This window comes from Macrosteles quadrilineatus, unplaced genomic scaffold, assembly GCF_028750875.1.
Source record: "Macrosteles quadrilineatus isolate MER2022 unplaced genomic scaffold, UCM_ALF_1.0 Scaffold_6__1_contigs__length_79288215, whole genome shotgun sequence".
In the NCBI taxonomy this organism is placed as follows: Eukaryota; Metazoa; Arthropoda; class Insecta; order Hemiptera; family Cicadellidae; genus Macrosteles; species Macrosteles quadrilineatus.
The window spans coordinates 39,208,138-39,230,374 of record NW_026542599.1 but is presented as its reverse complement, the minus strand read 5'-3'; the positions used below and the strand labels follow the sequence as shown (position 1 = coordinate 39,230,374).

The 22,237-nt window shown below is 31.4% G+C and overlaps 2 protein-coding genes across 2 annotated transcripts in view; both read right to left on the bottom strand.

Moving 5' to 3' along the window:
- LOC128996846 (zwei Ig domain protein zig-8-like) overlaps positions 1-22,237 on the bottom strand; it is a 315,132-nt gene that overhangs the window by 290,299 nt on the left and 2,596 nt on the right. The window lies entirely within an intron of this gene.
- LOC128997472 (uncharacterized protein K02A2.6-like) lies at positions 914-1,708 on the bottom strand. The gene has a single exon (XM_054423111.1). It carries the CDS (start codon positions 1,706-1,708, stop codon positions 914-916), a length of 795 nt encoding a protein of 264 aa, XP_054279086.1.

Genomic DNA, 22,237 nt, shown 5'->3' with positions numbered 1-22,237 from the left:
TTTATTTATCCTATAGTTGTAAACATCAGACATAATAATAAAAAAGTATTTTTTTTAAACGAATCCTGCATCAACCTAGGCTCTGCCCCCAAACATTCAATGTAAACAATTTGTGAACTAATTTATTGATGATATTTTCGGGGCAGCAATAGGAAAATTGTGATTTTTGTATGATTTTAAATATGTTATTGTTTTGTGTTAACAATCTCAAACTACCTAGCATTGTTTCGGTTTTGACATTAAGTAATGATGTTTTCAAAGAGCTTAATGTATAATTTACAAATTCAGGAGAACTAAGGTTTGCACTATGTGTTATGCTATACAATATAGCGTATTGCGTTCAAATGCTAAGTCAACGATGAAGTGGTTAATATTTATATGTTCTGATTAAAAAACTCACAGATGTATAAATTAAATATATTTACTATAAGTAATTGCCACAGTAAAACATTCTTGTTTATATTGTTCTTGTAATATTTATCGAGTTAAAATCTGAAATTGTCTTTCCATTTTTTTAAATAAATGTAGGTTACGATTTCCAGATACTATGTACGTTATTTGTAAAAAATAAATTGGGATTGCATTATAATACTCGATATTATTTTAAGATTTTACTGTATTTAAAGTACATAAGACGTTTGGTGTTAGGGTGTCAACTAAAATTTGGATTGAAATTGTTAAAGCACTCGTAAAAAAGTACTTAAATCGTCTTTATGCTGATTTATTAGTAAACCTATAATTAATAACGTTGTTACATATTAAATAAAAGATGTGTAAAATAAAATAGGTGTATTCTGAATTGAATCCTAAATAACAATGATTGTAAACAAAAACAAAGTTAACTTATTAAACATAACATATGGTATTTTGTTAAACATACAGTATGTTAGAAAAGACACATCAATTTCCCCCTTTAAAGTCTTGATCGCAGCATTTGATCTACATGTCGTCTGCATGTTACTCCGTTCTCCAGTTCAACGTTGTAATGTAGATTTCCATCTCTTGATGTAACTTTCCCGAAACTCCATTTTGTCTGACCCTTGTAGTAGTTTCTCACTTGAACACGGTCTCCCACCTTAAATATGCGTGTTATACCTTTAGGTTTGTCTTTTGAGTCCTCGATTCTAGAAGGTATCATAACACTGAGGTATGTTCTTACTTGTCTGTTGAACATGAGATAGTATGCCGAGTTTCCTGTTGAGTTTGGTACTTGACGGAGTTGAATTAACGCCTTGTGAATTTTACTGTCAAGTGTTCCTGGTTCATCTAATATCGACTTCAACATCTTCTTCACTGTTTGTACAAAGCGTTCAGCTTGTCCATTAGATGATGGGTGGAACGGAGCAGTCGTTTTGTGTTGAGTTCCACATGACTTAAGAAACTCTTGAAAAGTAAGAGAAGTGAAACTTCGTCCATTGTCTGAAATTAGGAGGCTTGGAAGACCAAAAGTACTAAAAAGTTTCTTCAACTCCTTAATAGTCCAATCGGTAGTTGCTGTTTTTGTGGGTATTACCTCTACCCATTTGGAGAAGGCATCAACAACAATGAAAAATTGTTGTCCATTTGTTGGGCCCATGAAGTCTATATGTATTCTCTCCCATGGCTGAGTTGCTGGTTCCCAAGGATGGTTGATCTCTTTCGTTGGAGAATTTTGTTTCTCACGACAAGGCTTGCAAACAGCAATCATGTTTTCAATGTCTTTATCCATTCCTCTCCAAAAGCAGTAACTTCTTGCCAAAGCTTTGGTTTTTACTATACCAATGTGCCCGTAGTGTAGTTCATTGAGAATTCTTTTCTTGAGGGAATTTGGGATGATTACTTTCCACCCTTTGAAGAGGCATCCTTCATGTAATGTAACTTCATTATCGTGAAATCCCAATGGCTCTAATGATTGACCCTCCTCAAGAGCCTCAAGAATTTGTTTTAGATATGCGTCCTTCTTAGTTTCTTCGGCTAGTTCTTTGGGATTGATAGTTATGGTGTTCAATTGGTTTGTTTGAAAATGTCCAAACTGGTCAATGCTTGTAAATTTTGAATCTTCCACAGGAAATCTTGAGAGGAAATCTGCATTGCCATGGTCACCAGTTCTCTTGAATTCAATTGTGTAGTTAAATCCTGATAAAAAATGGGAGTAGTTGAATAGTCGCGTAGCTGACATTGACGGTAGGCTCTTGTTGGGATTGAAGATTGACACTAATGGTTTATGGTCCGTGATGAGTGTGAAATGACGTCTGTAGCAATAAGAAAAAAATTTCTTCAACCCCCAGTATATACCTGTGGCTTCTTTATCGATTTGACTGTAATGTTTTTCAGCATTGGTCAATGATCTTGAAGCAAAAGCTATAGGCTTTTCACTTCCATCTGGGAAACGATGTGATATCACTGCTCCAAGTCCCACTGGTGAAGCGTCAGTTGCAAGGATCAATGGCAGTCTGGGTTAAAGTGACAAAGAACTGTGTCACTTGTTATTCTTTTCTTGATGTTTTGGAAACTTTCTTCACACTTACTGTCCCATATGAATGACTGCCCTTTTTTTAGAAGTCTATGTAAAGGATTTAAAACAGTGGACAAATTCTTTACAAACCGGTTGTAGTAATTAACAAGCCCTAGGAAAGATCGGAGTTCCTGTATGTTTTGAGGCCTTCGTGCATTTGTAATTGCTGTGATTTTATCCTTACTTTTGTGGATTCCAGTGGCGTCAATAACATGTCCTAAGTATTCAATTTTCTTTTGAAAAAAATTGCACTTGTCACGGTTCAACTTCAAATTTTGACTCCTTAAACGCTCAAACACTTGCTTTAGTCTTTCTAGTAGTTCTTTTGATGACGTTCCTTGAATTATTATATCGTCGAAGAAGCACTGAACACCTTGAAGGTCTTGAAGGATTCCGTCCATCACCTTTTGCCAAACTCCTGGAGCAACTTTTACACCAAACATCAGTCTGTTAACTATGTATTGTCCTTTATGAGTGCTCAAAGTTTGAATTTCTGCACTCTCAGCATCCATTTCCAAGTGGAGATAAGCGTTACTTAAATCCAAAGTACAGAACAACTGTCCTCCATTCATTTGAGCAAAAATGTCTTCGATCCGAGGTATTGGATGATGTTCTTCTTTGATTTGTTTATTTACTGTAACCTTGTAATCAGCGCATATTCGTATGTTACCATTAGGCTTTACTACAGGTACAATTGGAGTACCCCAATCGGACTTGTCTGTTTTGGAAATGATTCCAGCTTCTTCCAGACGATTCAACTCGAGTTCTACTTTTTCAGTTAGTGCATATGGGACTGGACGAGCCTTCACAAAAATAGGTCTTGCCCCTTCAACAAGCTGTAAGTGTGCTTTTTTGTGAGGTATGAGTCCTACTCCTGGTTCAAATAATTCCTTGAATTCATCCAAAAGATCTTCGAGTGCAGTAGATGTAGTATTGTTACTAACTGTTTTAAGTTCTGCCCAATCCAGTTTGACCTCTCTAATCCATTCTCTTCCGAAAATGGCATCGAAATTTTGGTTCACTATGTAGAGTTTCCCAACAAACACCTGATCATTGTAAGTGCATTCTACAAAGACGACACCCCGGGGTTTGATTATTTCGCTTGAGTATGTCCTTAGTTCTATGTTTGTGTGGAAAATCTTTTCATTTATGTTGAGACTTTTGAAAGTAGAGTATGGTAGAATACTTATTGCTGCTCCAGTATCTAACTCCATCCGCACAGGTTTACCTTCAATAAGTATCTCAACCATAAACTTGTCATTACCGGCACTCTGGTTGTGTATCTTAAAAACCTCTTGTTTCTCTTCCTTATAATAGTCTATAGTATTGTCAGTTTCGGTACAATGAATTTCTGTTTGTTTTGTGCCTAAACATACGCTAGCAATATGCCCTTGTTTGTTGCATTTCTTACATATTTCTCCGATAAATTTACACTGATGTGCCCTGTGTCTAGGTGATCCACAACGATAGCATTTACCTTTGAGGCGTTCAAATGGAGACTTTAACTTTTTGTTCCAAGTAGGAGAAAAATGGGGTGGTTTTGTTCCTGTACCTGCTATCTTGTTGATTTTCTCATTTGAATGAATGTTTTCTTCTACCATATAGCTTTCGTTCTTTGCCAATTCCATAATGGAGGCAAGTTTCACTACATCTTGAAACGATGAAGCAGATCTTTCTTGTAATAATTTTGTTCTTATGTCTGAATTGCTAATACCTCTTATAAACTGCATGCGTAGTAATGTGTTTGCAATTGATTTCCCACAATTATTACAGTTGAAGTCACAGTCTGAAGATAACTTTTGAAGCTCAACGGAATATATTTTTACAGTTTCTTCAGATTCTTGTGTTCTTGTCATAAATTTGTGTTGTAAGGCCCAAGTACTAGGTTTAGGGTCAACATAATCAGCCAAAAGACTTACTAATTCAGCATATGTTTTATCCAAAGGACTTTCAGGAGCGCACAAATCATACAGTTTCTGATGTAAATGTGGCGTTAAGGCATGTAGCATTGTGTACACTTGATCCTTTGGTTCCAATTCTTGGCTATGTAGATATAGAAATATCTCAAATCGACGAATGAAGTTCTTGAATGATTCATTTTCCTGATATGGTGTGAAAATCATTGAGGAAGTAGTGGATCGACGTTGTGGAGTAGACAAATTTGATGTACTAGGCACAATATTTTGAGTGTTCACTTGTAGTTCTGCAAGCTGTCCCATACGTTTTTGTAACTCATCCATTACCTTGTAATATTTGTCCTCCATTTCTACTCTGTAATCTATTTCTTTCTCAATTTCAGCTTCTTCAGTTTTCTCTTCTATTAATTGTTGTACAGAATTAAATCTTTCCCAATAATCTTCAATTGTTGTTATCCTGGTTTTGATTACTTCTTTTGACATGTTTTGTAGGTTTGCTAGCCATCTTTCAGCCTTAGACAACTGACCCTTCACTACTACTCTAATCTTCTTTAAATCAGTCAAACTTTCAGTGTAACTTAGGTCACTCATATAAAAAAATAAATTGTAATAAATAGAATGTAAAAAAAATTAAAAACTGGTTTTCCTCGTCGCCAAACTGTTACATATTAAATAAAAGATGTGTAAAATAAAATAGGTGTATTCTGAATTGAATCCTAAATAACAATGATTGTAAACAAAAACAAAGTTAACTTATTAAACATAACATATGGTATTTTGTTAAACATACAGTATGTTAGAAAAGACACATCAAACGTAGACAATTTATCGCCTTTAAATGATTAAAAAAATAAATAAAATTGTTATTGAGCCAGCGTACATCCGATACAAAGTTCTGTCTTACATGCAAACTGTTACTAAATACAAGTAAATTAAAACTTCAAGTTTTGGACCTAACTGATTACATTAATTAACGTTATGTCGTTTAAAATATTTTCCTGATTCGTGAAATTTTGTTTTTTACCCTATCTTATTTGCCACGCCTTTGTTTTTTTTTTACACGGTGTTAAAATTATTATGGGCTTAACTGTTAACATGTATATGAAATCTAGAGTATAGGTTCAATTATCTATACTTGCCAAACAAGATAGTTCCTATAACGATACGGTGAAGGGTTCATATTTTAAAGCTCTGAACACGTTACGTGTGGATAACTAGACTAGTTTTGCTACAACAATTATTGATTTTTATGTTTATACGTAGTGACTGTAAAATGTAATTCACGATAAGCTAGTGACATATTCAGTTAAAGATTATGACACAAACCATAGCAATAAATGTCTAATACTTTTAAAGTGTAAAAAAATAGCATAAATAAAGAAACGAAGGATATTTCTTAGTTTTATTAGAATATGTTGTTATAAAAAAGGAAATCATAGAGGATGCGTCACACATTATTTTTCTATAGGTGATATAAAATTGCAAATACTTTTGGTTTACTTCAAAGTAAGATTAATAATACATGTTTTCTAATCTGGCCGGATAAAAGATATAATCCCATTTTTCTCAATTTCTAAATTCTTTTTCGACTACGTAAAAATTTCCCTACCTTGATAATATAGCCAGTCAAAATAGGTTGGTCTCTTTGGGAGAGGAGAGAAAATTTATTGAGTAAGGTAAAGCTGACTCCACAAAACCCATGCCACAAAAGCAAGCAGATGTAGCATCATTGTTTTGCAAACCGATCACTGCAAACTTTTCTGCCACTGCTTGGCGTTGTGTCTGTGTATAATTGGATGTTAGTGGTATGGCTGGAAAAAGTAAAATTTTTTGACATGGTATTTGGTTTTCCAATGCTAAAAATTTACTTTAAGTCTACTGAAAGTAAGGAAATAAGATACAGATAAACTATTTAGAGTAAGTAGATAATGTGATGTTAAAATTGAGGATTTTCAAAAATTTTTTTGCATAAGTTTAAAACTAATTACAAATAAACGATGGTTTATCTTTTTATCGGTAATCATTTTTATTTATTGTCATAAGACTTGATAATATTTTTAAAGGTTTAGAGTTTTAAAGTTTTAAAAATCGTGGCGAAGATTTATTTTATTAGATTTATTTTTTCGTTAAAGGATTCATTTTCAAATATTTTAAAAGGTTATAGTCAATCTTAGCTGCATTAATGCGTACATTTTTTAGCCATTTAGCTTGGGTGGCATATATTTTTAATGTATCATCCTTATTACACGTTAACCCTTATTTAAATTAAGTGGCATTTACAAGTATAAATAGCACATAAACCTATAAACAATAAACATAAGAATTGAATTAACCTTTAGCGATGGAGTATACAGTTTAAATATAATATACTTATATACACAGTCTACTATGAAGCATTCATTGTTATTTTCCAATTTTAAAGGTGGAAAGTGTTAGGTAATAAGAATATTTCAGACTGCTATTTATACCTAACTCTTCATATAAATTATTTTAAGTTTGACGATTTTAACTCACTAACTATAACTATTAGAGAGTAATTATTGTCATACTCAAGGATCAATGGAGCTAATAAATTATTGATTTTAACATCATCAACCAATCCATAAACTAACAATAACCATTTCGTCTGTTTTAACCGCTAAGCTTTTAACATGCTCACATGTCTTTCGTATAAAATGCAAAGACTCATTTAAACTTTTGCAATCCCCGCAGAAAACTACAACCTTGTCTAACACTGAGAAGACCTTTTTAAAGCCAACCTAATACTCAAGGTTGTAAATTCTCTTTTGTTAAAACCTAATTCAAATATATAAATCTATCATGGACATCTATAATGTGATCCGAAAGTATAATTTTACTATACATTCTGTTTATAAGCCCTCAACTGTTTCAACTACATGAGAGCAGCCTTTTTTTCTAGGATGCTAGGCACGAGCCTGGGATTGTTTTTCACATTACTTCAGGCTAGACCTAGGGGTTGTGGCATTATCACTTGGATAAAATTCATTGGTGACTTGGCGGGGATCGAACCCGGGACCTCAGGGACTGAAGTCCCGCGCTCTAACCACTACCCCATTGGAAGCAGACTTGAGAGTCATTTATTTTAATCAATGTGTGTATTTGTTAATGCCATTTCAACGTAACTTTGTTTTGAGGCTGAAGTTTAATGCCACCAATGATTTGTAAAATACCTTAATTGGATTAAACAAACTTAAAATAGTTTTTGGATTAAGATTCTCGAACGGCTTCTTTAGTGTTTAGACTTTATAACAGCTGTTTAGAAGTTGAAAAAAAATCCTCGCTACACTAAATTGTTTTAACGAACGTTCCACGCAAGGATCTAGTCCGGAAAATAGCTGTTTGCCTCCTGCTTACTCAAATTAGGTTACATTAAATACTATTTTACGGTAGTGAGTTTTTACCGAACACCAGCTGATTATATAATTTAACAATGAGTGGTTGAAAAAAAAACTCTCTGAGGATTATGAGTATTGATTGTTATTAGTTTAGTCTGTTTAGGAAAGTTTTTTTATTATTAGGTTATAGATTAGTATAGCTAAACGCTTCGTACGAAACTCGACCAAAAAGCGTGGTCGTTCCCGTGCGAAGAAATCAAGTACGGAATTAAAATACACTTGTCCGGTAAACACATTTTGGAAATAGTATAGCATTACATGAATAATTTTATCTAGTATTTTCCCCGTTGTTATTTTCTTTCAGATTAATATTTTCTAAAATGTTTGTATTATTGGCAGGTTCAGTTTATAAATATGTTTCAGCCATTGTTAAAATGTTCCAAACTTGCCAACAACTATAATCTAAATGTTAGAGAAAGTTAGACTTTCAACTGAAACAATGCTACAAGTCTTTCATTGGTATTTATAAAGTTTATAGAATTTCCTTGTTTAAGAAGGTCCAAACCATTAACGACGTCTAACCTTATTTCCTAATTTTAGCGTATGGATAATTTGAATACAATAAAATAATAATAATATTAATAATAATAGTAAATAATGATTAAATAATATTTAATAATAAACAATACTGTGTGCAGTACTGTTAATTTAATTTTTTTTTGTTTATTTGCTTATAATATTAATAATTAACAACGAGGGTATTTTGACTATGTTTAATCTATGGTTTAATTTGACAACAATGGACAACAAATCCCAATAAAAATTTGTATTAAGTTACGTAGTGTACTATAATAATGTAATAATAGATAATAGATAATATAATAATAAATATGGATCCAACTCGTGAAATTAAATTATTTTGCATAATAAACCGGTTAAATAGTTTTGAAACAAGTTTAGAGTTCACATTCTTTTTTTTACTTACATTTAAGGCATCGATAATTTTCTTTGCTATTTGAATTACGTTCTTTATCATAATCATTGTTTCTGGTCCCTGGACTATATTGTTATGACAATAATAGGTTTTACTTTCCTCCGTCAAATTGTCCAAAGATTAATTGCTCATCAGCTGATGTGGTAAAATATAAAAACCTATTATTGAACGTACAATTATAAGGATGGGTAATATAAACCTTCCTTAAGTGTTTTGGTAAAAAACCTTTTGGTCCACTTCTGTTCACTTTTGTGAACGGATACATTTGTCTTTTTAAAGAAAAATGAATCAATTGCACAAGGTAAGGAAATGAGATATCGGACAACGTTTTTTGTTAAAACTAAAGTAGTAAAATGCTAGGTGGATAAATTATAGAGATTATATCTTCATATACTTCTCGTAATTTAATTACATTTATAATCTTCATGTACAATATTTAGGGAGTCAAAATCATTGAAGCCGTAGGACCAATAACCTATAACGGGTTCGTCTGATGAAAACCATCCCATCTAACCAAAGGAATGTGTTGATCCGAGTAATTGAATTAAAAACAATTTCTAACCAAGAGTATTGATGTTGACGTTGTTAACAAAATTGTGTCTAGGATTGCGGTTTAAACTGTATTAATATTAGTTTATGTTATTAACGCGGATATGCTTTCTATACCATCAAATATCACATGTGCCAATAATCTGTCCTAAGACATGAAAATACCAACACTGTAAAATATAATATACCACTAAATTATGATCAATAATTGAATGTTTTTAAATAAGTCTCATAATGATTGCATTTGTATTTCGACAGTTTCGAATTTCTACTAGAGGTAGGTTTGAAAGCTATCACTCACACAGTGTTTTTGCTTTTGGCGGGTCAATTATTCTTCAGCTGAGCGAGAGGGATTTATATTCTACTTAACTTGAAACATAAATAAGTTTCTTGGTTTATTCGTATCAGTTGGAACAAAATAAAATATTTATATTTAACACTATAAAATTATAAAAGTACATAATAATAAATTAATAATGCCACTTTTTATAGACTTCTCGAAAATGAATTGAGTTCAATTAAAAATGGATTTCTTTAAGACGTTTCATTATACAATTGTTGCCAAAAACAAACCGATATTGCAATGACTTTTAATAAATAACTTCTTGATCAGCATTGTACGTGTTATTAAATTTACGGAAAGTAAATAAAAGAAACGTCTTATAACACTTAAAACATATATTTACGCTTATACTGTTACTCACAAGACGGTAAATACACAAAAAAGGTGGTAAGTGGTGATCGATTTCGATTGGACACTCCAATCATCATCAGACCCAATAGGCGAATGACAAGAATCTTGAATGGCGTCCCTACTTATACCCTATTGGCTACCGGAAGCACCGGCCAATACATTTTTATAAGTACAACTGGAATCAAAATGTATTTGTTCATTAATCAACTTATTTCTATCTTTACATTTTTCCTTATAAATATACAATTCTTCCCAAGCATTCATTACATATCCTTTCTTACAATTCTTTAAATATTTAGTCTATTATATTATATCTAGATAGTCTAGATATTGTTACCACCTTTTTTGTATATTTACCGTCTTGTGATTAACAGTATAAGCGTAAATATATGTTATAAGTGTATAAGACGTTTCTTTTATTTACTTTCCGTAATGACTTTTACTAAACCTTCAGTTGTATATACATGTCATTGTGTATAAGTCCCTGCTTTAACATAAGCGATAATAATTACTGTATACAGTACCAATATTTTAAGCATAAAACTGATATTTAAAAATATGTTTGAGTTAAATTATTATTTTACAAAGTTTTATTTGTGTTTTTACATTTTCAATTCCTATACAGCTATTACTTAGGCATTGGCAATATTCCTGTTTACAGTACGCATTGATTAAGGATACTGTATAACCTATATTACTCTGTGAAAAAAACTGTTTAAAATTGAGATTCCTCAATTTTACCTCATTACAAATATGTTTTTTTCCAAATGGTTATTTATGATTATAATTAAATATTTATATTATTCTAAGATACCAGATTTTCAACACAAATGGTAAAATATAATTTCGAAAACATAATATTGCACAATTTGAACCATCACGCGATTGCAATATTCTAATTATTTCGTACTTTTAAATAAATAAAATATCTGCAACGTGGTTGTGTCATTTATAAACTATTGTTTAAAACACAACTCCACAGTTCGGTGCAGCTGTCAATGAACAAGTCGCTGCTCAGACCAATTTACGTCGAAAACAATGGGAAAGGCCTTTTTATTTTCTAGCCAAACAGTTGTCATGTTATGTTGCGTTTTATGAGGTCATTTTAATCGCTGTACTTTGTTTTTTCCTTTCCTGAAATCTATTTGAGTACGTTATTATTTTTTATAATACAAATGATGACAGGGCTTGGGCATAGTGTAAATATTTGCAAATCTTTAGTTAATTTTATATTTATTTTTTACGGTTTATGGTCCAATTCTGTCAGTACTATTGAAACAAAATATTATTATTATTTTATGCTATTATCTGTTAAATATTTAAAAAAAAATATTTATGAAGTTTAAAACATAAACATAATTGTAATCAATTATACTTTAGCAGTTCTCATTGTCTATTACAGCTTTTGCTGCTTAGTTTATACCATCCGTCTTTATAACAAAAATGGTATTAGTGCTGCACTATGCTTTTAACCTTAAAACATTGTAATGCTATTGAAGATGGAGCCAACTTTAGTTGAAACTTCTGTCAATATTATTTAACTCCTTTTACATATGAATACCATTAGGCAAACATGGGAATTTCCATAGACATAGGCGGAGCCCAAAAGGATTTTTGAGATAAGAATTTCTTATATTTTAATTGAAAATTTGAGCTCGGGAATCGTCATGCCAAATTTCAGCCCCATCCGACCAGTAGTAGGCCCCCTATGCGTGATTGAGCCCCAAACAAACAAACTGATTCTATTAAACAATACATTGTTAGTATATTCAATAAACTATTATATGCACCCTGAAAAAAGTACATAAAATATTATGTTAGCTTATGTAAAACCTTGGCTGGAATGTAACGTCGTGTAAACGGCACCACGTGATTTCCTACAAATCGTACAAACTCGTTTAAACTTTTGTAATTTCCGCAAACACTTCCAGTTTACCGAATACTACAGCAGTAAAACGATTTAAACCGGGAAAAATAATTTGTCTTTGCAGACAAGAATTTTATGTTATTTACAAAAAATGAAATATCTGCACTGTTACAAATATTGTAAAACTATTAACTGGTGAATATTGCACTTGTGTTGTGATATGTTTATAATACATTAAGTGAAAAGAATATGAACTATTTCATATTTTATAGTGTTGTTTATTCCATAAAACAGTTTCTACATGATTTATAACATTCAGCAGTATAAGCCAATAATTTAATAATTCATATAAAAAAATAGTTGTCAACATAAAATAACTATCCCAAACCTTATTATATAAGGTTAGGTTAGGTATGTTAGTGTTAGTTTGATCTATTTCAGTTGCATTCATAATATAAATTTAACTTTTATAAGTTATCATCAATTTTATATTGAAACAATTTCAACAGTGTACAGTAGCTATATTATGTAGTGTTAATGCTTATGCTCCAAATAACTGATAATTGTTTGATGGCACGAAAGTTTGTAGAAGTTTGTACATAAAATTTGCTGAAACATTACTGTATCGGTTGATAGGCCTTTACTTAAATTGCGATATCATAAAACTAATTGTTTTATGACTCTTCCATACTCATAGCAGATTTAGAGTGAGTCATTATGATAAGTTCTGTGTCGGTACAGTACTTTGTTTATTATCTTAATACAGCTACTATAATGTCTCAATTTTATATTTCATAGTCAATTTGAACATTTTCCTTTGGTATATATTTGAATTTTTTATGATAACTAAAGGTTAGAAAATTGCATGAATAAAACAAATGATTCTTAATGAGGTCTTTCGAGATCAAAGTACTTTGATAAAATAATATTCAGCTGGAACGTTGGTTGTACTGCCAGGTTCAGAATTAAGTCTTAAAACAATTGTGAAATTTTCTTACTAATTTTTTTGAAGTATTAATATTTCAATTTATATATTGGAGTATATATATTCTTTAAAAATACACAATTTTTACGAATTGACACGTCCTTAAATTGTATTAAATAAGACAATAAAAGATGCATAACTCACTTTATTAAACCATTATCTTCACTGAATGTAAATGCGTTTGGGCATGACAACAGAACTATTGTAGAACAATAACAGAAATCATATGGTTTTGAGAAATCATAATGTGGTAACAACTCCTTTTTACGAATGGTTGCTTTTCATTTCATTATGTAGGAATGCTTAGGTTAGGCTGAGATTATTAAATTCATTTAAGTGTGTTAAGATTTATGGCAAACTGTAATAACTATGTTTCCAGAAAAAGTTTAGTCTACTCTTAACCATCACCTATTTATATTTTTGGCTGATTGATATTGTGGAATAACTCTAATATTATAGTAACATGTAAACAGGTAAAATGTATCTAGGGTTTCTTTCATAGCAGTGAAAGCCATTAAAGTGGGCGAATACGTTTCATTGTTTTCAATATAGCAATAAGTTTAAACAATGTTTAATGTTATAATACAACTATTTTATCAAATTACTTATCAGTTTGTTTCTAACAGTTCTTTAACCTTGCCTTAAACCTTCGGATAGGCAAATCGATACAGACGTCTTTGTTTTGCCTCTGCCTATATGCTGGAACATTTAAATAGTTATGTACGTATCTGTATCTTAAAATATGGAATAAATTTTTAGAAAACAATGGAAAATATATCAATTAATAACAATGAAGATGCGGGTTTGTCTAAACAAAGGCCAGCAGTAATCTCGGGACCATCACAATAACATGGGCATGAAGTAATTAGTTTATTTCCCAATCAGATGTAATTCAAGAAGTTACAAGTATTTTTCTGATAATAAGCACATGCAAGTTGATGGTTTAGGACTGATTAATCGTCCAATACAAATTACGCATTTGTATGTTTATAATTCAATTCAATTTAATTTATTCAGGAAAATAAACATAAAATTTAATTTTTTACATAAATTACAATACAATTAGGTCCCTGCGAAGCGAAGCTTGTGTGTTGTGACCGAGTGGAAAAAATCAAGTGAAAATACTATACAATAACAAATACTTGGATATATCAATTAAATTAAATTGTGACATAATTGTTATTGCTATTAACTACATTACTTTTGTGTTATCAATATTCCAATTTTATAGATAAATTACTACATCTATATAATAAAATAGCAAGGTTATGTAATTTCGAGATTCAATTATCATGATGAACAAAACTTTTAATCTTAATAGGCCTAATAAAAGGAAATTATATCCGACCCCATATACAAAAGGACAATAGTGCACATCTAAAAAAAGGTCGAGCCTTGGGAAAATATGTAGATTTATGTTATTGAAATAATTAGCAACAGAAAACTGGCGTTCGTGCATACACATACACACGCATTCCGTAATACTCGCACGTACACAGACATACTCATACCTTATCACTCTATTCCCTTTCATTCAGACTGACCGGCTTACATTATTGGGCATAGTTAGAAGCGATGAAAGATTCTATCTCGTTCTGATCAATACTAACTAACCAACTATTTACAGTCATTTTTTACGAGCCAATACTATAGTTAATTGGAAATTTTAACCCATCAGGTGACATGGGAAATTAACATATTTAGTCAATATGTGTTATAATCTGGATAAGTTACAGTGCAAAGGTGGTTATCTAATGTTTAAACACAACTATGCCCGTGATAAATTAAAAAAAAGTAAATCAACAAAAAACTCTTTCTGAGTAAGAAAAAATCTAAATTACTGTAGCCCTAGTGTTACAATAACAAGCAGCTTTACATTTTGTAACAGGAATATTTCACAGTATTACCATGAATGAATGTCAAAAGCGTACCACGTTAGTTTTAACGATGTTAGTAACAATAGACTGAACTCAATCACTCGACAGGGAGAAACAATATAACTTTAGACAACCAGATATTTAATCACTTTTGAAGTTTGTTTCCGATAATTTCATCATTAGTTTGACTCTTGGAAGCGTAGCTTTTGTTTCTGATAAAAGTTCAAAACTAACTACATTTTTCAGTAATAGTATTTGTGTAAAGAGAAAATCTGTGTCCCCTTGTGGCATGCTTTACTTAATTCCTAACAATTAAATCAAATCAAAACCTTTGCGAAAAAGAGAAAATACTCTAAATTATTTAGGAATTAAAATAATTTATATATGTATATGTATATATATATATATATATATATATATATATATATATATATATATATATATATATATATTATTTAAATATTGAAATAAGTTATCATTATATGCAAAACACTGGACTAAGATCGATTCTAAGTAAGGTATTGACTAAGCAGCCTTGTTTAAAACGTAATCAATGAAATTTTCTGTTTAATATATTATTAATATTATGAAATACATGACACTGTATGCACATGAAGGAATCCAATGTACAATTACTATCTTAACTCGACTGACCAATGCCACACCCATACCCCCGCCGCAGCAAATCTGCAGTGTACGCAAATTTCCATTTACTTGGTTGGATTTTCACAAAAATATTCCCCTAAAATAGGATAGTCAGGTTTATGTTTTTTTACTTACATTTATTTTAATGAGTACTTAGATTGCTGCTTCTTGGGAAGGACATAAGGTGTATTTTTTAAGAAATAATAAATATAAATTTCAATTTAAAGTTAAACTTGAAAATTTTACTAAAGTAAGAGTTGAAACATAAATTCTATTTTATTAGTAAGTCTTTTTAATCCTTATCAGATGAAATATTTAAATTATAACACTTGACTTGACATCACCAGCACTTCACTACAGATTTGAGTTCATTATTAAAAACTTTCAACAATCAACAGTACAAATAATTCTCTTAGTAAGTCCCCTTTTTTGAGAGTAAACTAGTAAGCCATGAGTCACATTCGTCCGGTTTTGGTAGGTGTGGGTGTATGGATCGCAGTAGGCTGGGTATTGGGTCAGGTGTTCAAAGGGCCACCTCCGCCACCTCTTGGAGGTGCCGGGGTGTTGGTTTCGCGAGTACTTGAACCAATATCTTCCAACAGTTTCCCTACTCTTGCACCTCCAGCATCCTGGCAGTTGGGCTTGTGGTAGGGAGTAAAGGAAAGTGCTACACCAGGATAAATGGCATTGAAAATCGTAGTCGTACAGCACCGGAGCGATGAAAAGCCCTGAAAGTAAAGATTGGAACCTCAAGAGTGGAAAACAAATCAGCCCTGGACCATCTGCTGTGAAGCCACTAGGAGTTGGAATAGTGGAAGAGAAGTGTGATGATGTGGAACAGCCGGTTGTATTGAATCAAGGAAATGAAAAACAGTAGAAGACTAACAAACATCCAAAGGCAAGCCTAAGATACAACCCTGAGGTGCCCATTATACAGATTGTATTGAATCAAGGAAATGAAAACGGAAGAGGGTTGCAAACATCCAAAGGAAATCCTACGATACATACAATTCTGAGCCCATTAAAAGCTCTCAAAATTACAGGATGCAATTCTAATGATGGCTGAGGGTAATTACAAACACCCTCAACGGACAACCTCTATGAGTTGAAACCAAAGAGGAGATAGGCTAGCGGCAAACAATACCAGGGTGGGATCAAAGTAGGCTGCCTTTACTAAGGACTGGTCAAGAATCAGTTAGGGAAATCAAATGCAGTATGCTGCACAAACAGAGGAAGCCTAAGTATTATGAGGATGGAATTGAAAGGTCCAGAGGAATGTCTGGCGGAGGTTCTTTACTTTAAAATATAAAAACAAACAAATACTCCTTTCACCTCCTCACACCTCATAATAAGTAGGTATTTTCCTCACACCTACTTTATACTACATTAATTTCCTTACAACTACCTTATAGTATTTTTTTCAAGTAGACTTATAAGTAGTTTGTAATAATCGCCAGCGGTTGATTAGCAATCTAGTGGGACCAACTTCTTTAACAACGACTTAAAAACTCTACTTTACTGCAGGAAAGGTAATAAATTTGACACTTAAGGAGTATTAGATAATACAAAATGAACGAAGACTAAGAAAGCAAAGAAAAGGTCCTCAATGATAAATAACACTTCAAGTCCCACTCTCTTCAACACATCTTATCTAGAACAGCTGACCACCGAGATGATAACAGAAAAGGACGGTACGAAATTACATACATAAACCCTGTTCAGTATACCTACAACCACCGCCATGTACTGATAGTGCTACTGTGTTTCGTGTATGTAAATGTCTTGTGTGTAATGTTCTGTTTCGTACGAAATTTTTATGTTTTTGACGTGTTGCAAGCTCCAAAGATGTTGCATTGTAAGGAAACATATCATTTCTAAATAATTGAAATAATGACGTAGTTTAAACTACATATGGAGGTAAGTCTGAAATGTCATACGTATATACATATATACATATACGTATATGCATTTATATACATATTCCAGGGGCTAAAAATGAATATCATTATAAAATAAACCCACCACAACAAACCTGCAAATTAAGCTAATTCCCACTTACCGGGCTGGAATTCCACTAAATTATTCCCTTAAAATGTTTAGGTCTATTTCCTACATGCGTAATTATCAATTATTTTTATGATAACTTAGGTAGTTTATTTAAAATAACATAGTAGTTTTAATCTTGCCCTTCTTTGGGATTTTTTCCATAACCGTTAGACATGCAACACTTACAATGTATACTAAATTATTTGTTTTCTAGCTCTACAAAATGGGTTAGGAAGAAATTAAAAAGTTCATGTTTTTAGGTTGAATATGGAAAAACCACAGTTTTACCCCATAAAACTTGCCATGAACCCCCGTTTCCATAGTCCGTGCATGCTGGTTCGCGAACTCGTTCGAATAAATGTAGGTTTACACGTTTATACCAAATGTCATTACGATCTGATAATTTTTGTTAGAGTTATCATGCTAACGGACACAAATAAAATATAAACATTTTTATTTTTATTTTAATTTATTATTTAATTTCTAAACTCATTTATAAATAAATCCATATACAGTATATAGATTTGAACGGATGGTGTTTTTGGCCTCTGGGTACCTCAAAACGAAAAAGTAAATCGGTTCCAGGTTGAGATCTTACCATGAGACCAACGGTAATAGTTTGTTCCTATATGGGAAATTCGCTAAAAGTACCTTGTAGTACCCAATTTCGTGTGGGGCGAAAAACACTGCAGACTCACTCATTATATTAATATAACAACTAATCGCTTACAATTCTCGTCACGGTAGACGAACATCATTCAAAGGTAAATTGGTTGGCTCCTTTGAATGGAATGCATAAGGTAAATGCATTAATTAAATTAAATTTATGCCTGGCTTCGCATCAAACGCTCAGATTTGTTGCATAGCTTTGTTGGGATTCTTTCATTAAACATTGTATTGTATGCGTTATGAAATTGTACAATAAATATGAATTAATGAATAATTGAATAGATGTTTTATTCATCAATAGATATGATCTAGCCCCTGAGCTTAATTGATGACTATAATATAATTGTACAATTACCTCGTCACAGCTCCGTAGTTTTCGTATATATTACGGACGTTTCGGCATCAAAATGTCATCCTCAGATACATTCATCCACCGGATTTGGCGTCGTCAAACTTGATACACACACGTAACACGATAACAACATAAAAACATAAAAAAAACGAAATACAGGTCTGTCACGCACATGATGAGTACGAGTACGGAAGCTGACTGGACAACTGCTAGTTCGTTGCAGCCGTTGTGGTATTATCTCTTGGACTTTGGTCTCTTGACAGAATACTTCATGAAGTTCACTTAAGAGCAATCATTACTGATTATTCGAATACTTTTGGTGTATTCATTCCTTTTTTAAGCAATTGTATGTAGAAAATATAAAATGGGATAAAAGTTCAATATGTTACTTATTACATTTATTGGAAGATATAAAAAGGGAGAATTAAGTTATGTTGTTTCAAGCCTAGAGGCCAGCGTGGCCTGCATTTATAGTTTATGGGAAGTGAACGTTAAGAATTAAGATAGGATTGGATCATCAACTAAGTGATTATCATGTTAATGCATTTAAATTTAAGAACCATAGATTATAGCAAACGTCTCTGTTATAAAATTTGATTTTTTTTTAAGTAACTACTCTTAATTTTAAAGTAATAATTCACAAAATAAATTAATGCTAAATAAATTTTAGATAACAGATCATTTAACACTCAATTATTATATCTGTTAAGTTATACATTGAATGGATAATATGAAGGCTCATCAGCTGACGAAAAATATTTAAATGCATTTTATTTCAATAGTTTCTAATAGTTTAATAGTCTAGTAGTAATGATTGTTGATATGGTAAATTTGTAAGTTCAAAACACTTCGAACAGTATAGGTAAAAATAATTACGATTCTTATTTACTAATACAATGTTTCGAAATCAAAATATGATTAGCTTGTTTAAGCAAGAAGGAGACATATTAATCTGTTTCCTGCTAAGGGTGAGAAATAATTTACGCAAAAATTGTACCCCTTTAAAATTATAAATCATATTTATGTTTTATATGAATTATGTTGCAAAATCGTAACCGGGTAATAACATACCTTATCCAAGCGTTAATAACGTTAAGATATTATTTTTAATACCTATACCAAGGGATGGTTCTGCTATCGAACAGCGCTCAGCACTTTATCAACCTTTCCTTTGTTTGAGGCTTTATTAAAACTTTAATGTTTGTATTACGCTGCGGCTTAAACCGTAAATAACAAAGTTTCTACAAACAATAAACTTTGCCTGAGAACAATAAATAAGAAGCTTTCTTCTTATTACGTCGTCTTTATTATATCAAAATACTTCAGACATAAACTTTAAAGGAGCTCAGCAGTTTGTAAAGTTACACGTAGTAATTTAATTTCCCCCTTTTTTATTTATTGCAGTAACTAAGTAGATGTATGGCTAAGTATATTTTTAAGGTTTGGTAACAGTTCTAGTTAATCATTTGTCGTCGTATGAAGTGTCATGATCACTGTTTGGAGTTATTGATGGCAAGTATATTTATAACACAGTTTTAAAACAATAAAAATGCTTAAATTATACTATGCTAAGGAATAGCATATATACAAATTTACTTCAAACGGACATTAACTTGCTGGGTTAGATCAAGAATAAAAACCCGCCTTAACAATTCGGATGATTATTATATTAGAAAAAAGACAAGCCGGAATTTTGAATACCAATAAACTATGAAATTAAGGTTTATATTATTCAATACACTCAATACTGGGATCTACAAAAACCATTACATAGTCTAAAGTATATGCTCATATTATTTGTTAATATATATTAACCCCTGAAAATCTAAGTTTATTTATGGTTTTTTATTTTATAAAACTTTTATAAAAACAAAGAGATACACTCTAACTAATGAATGAGTGCAGAAGAAGTAGGAGAAGACGGGTGATACATCATAACATGGATATAACGTCTCTTGAGTTATAAAAATGCGAGCAACACAAAACAAGGGTATCGGGTCTTCTTTATCCATCAAAACAGTATTGCTATTCTTTCGTTAAGAAAATAATTAGTATGGCTGTTACATTTTAATGTCCCTTTTAATGTCCCAACAAGTTAATAAAACCTCGAGTTTCCCATTACATTAGATTTAATTATTCTACTAGGTGAAACCCATCGAATTCTACAGTTCCTCTTGAGTTTTCAAGCTAAATCATTAAACTATAAATCGATGGTAAATAACTCCTTTTTCGGAACAATTTGAACTGTTTTTGATTTAGCAGCGCGTATAAGTTAAGTAACTCCGATCATAATAATAAATTATTCAAATGAAAGCTGGAATTACACTAAAGGTTCTTTTTTAAGCTAAACTTATAGGATAATGTGATAACAATTGAGTAATTATATATACATTTAAATTCCATAACCATGTAACAATCGAAATCATGCTTTTTGATTAAGTAATACAATAGCTCTGAACTTAAATTGTTGAAACAGTCAATATCTCAAGTAAAAGCCTTTATTTCTAGGAGTATTTTAAGACAAAGACATATAAAATAACTGAAATAAAAATATATTTACGTATCATTGATTGCAGATAAGTCATAAAACAATATTTATTGTTGTCGATTCGCGATTTACCAGCGTGCTTCAGGTACGTCTAATCTTAATAATAAATAGCTAAAATAAAAGGTATTTCTTATAAGGTTCTTGGACCAAAATATATAGTATAATGTGTATGGGACAATAATCATGTTTAACAGCACATTGAAAGTTCACAACAGCTTAAATATATTCCTTAACAATTTAAAAAAATATAACCATAATAACAAATTGAGGAAGTAGTATTTGTAAAATAGGAACTTCCCCAGTTAGTCCCGCAAAATACTTCTTTACTAAGATAAATTAAACAGTAAAGTTGTTCCTATTTCAACTTGCCACTCTCATCATAGAGATACAAGAGTCGCAAAAGACCTTTGTTCCTTTGTAAAACCTCTGGGATCAACTGTTGCATTCCGTTACTTCCGGTAGACTTCTTCTACTCAGCAAAATCTATTTAAAACAAACTAGGTTATAAAAGTATAAGGTTTTTAATTTTACTCGTATGTAATTCGATTTTGCCAACTAAATCCTAACTATTTGCCCCTTAGGCCTATTTCTACAACAAAAATTCATAAACATACCGATCTTACAGCTATGAAAATGAACGCAGAATATGGTGATACAAGTTATAAAATTATACCGAATTAACTAGTTATATTAGGAAGACATACGTTATATTAGAGGACTATATTTTTCGTGTATAGTCAATTTTTTTCTTACTTGTCTTAACATTTCATTAGTTTCTCTGTTTCAAATATCACCGATTTCACATAGAAATATTGTACTGTCGCTACTTAGAGGGTATAGTAATTATAATTACGCATATGTTATAATAAATTATAGAGATTGTGATGTTAGTCAATAAATATTTGTTATGTATGTCTTTTTACTTTCAAACAATTTTACTAATACCGTGGGTAATTTAGAGCGCGGCTTATTCAAAGATACGATAGATGGTAGCAACAAACGACATAAGTTGGGTAATGTAATTTTACTATATACTTTTAACTTATAGGGGTCGATGGATTGTGCATTTTTATGAGTGTCTGGAAGTTTCAAAATGTATTGTGTAATAAAAATAGAAAAAAGACCATATAAATAGGGAGGATTATGACAGCAGAAATTAAAAGGAATTTGGTTATAATTAACTAATTAAGTTAACTACACTTTTGTTTACCTCTTAACCAAAACCATCAGTTTATAATTTGTTAG

Bases quoted from the DNA above. Each gene is read 5' to 3' on its own strand.
- LOC128997472 (XM_054423111.1), bottom strand. From the start codon at position 1,708: ATGGATAAAGACATTGAAAACATGATTGCTGTTTGCAAGCCTTGTCGT.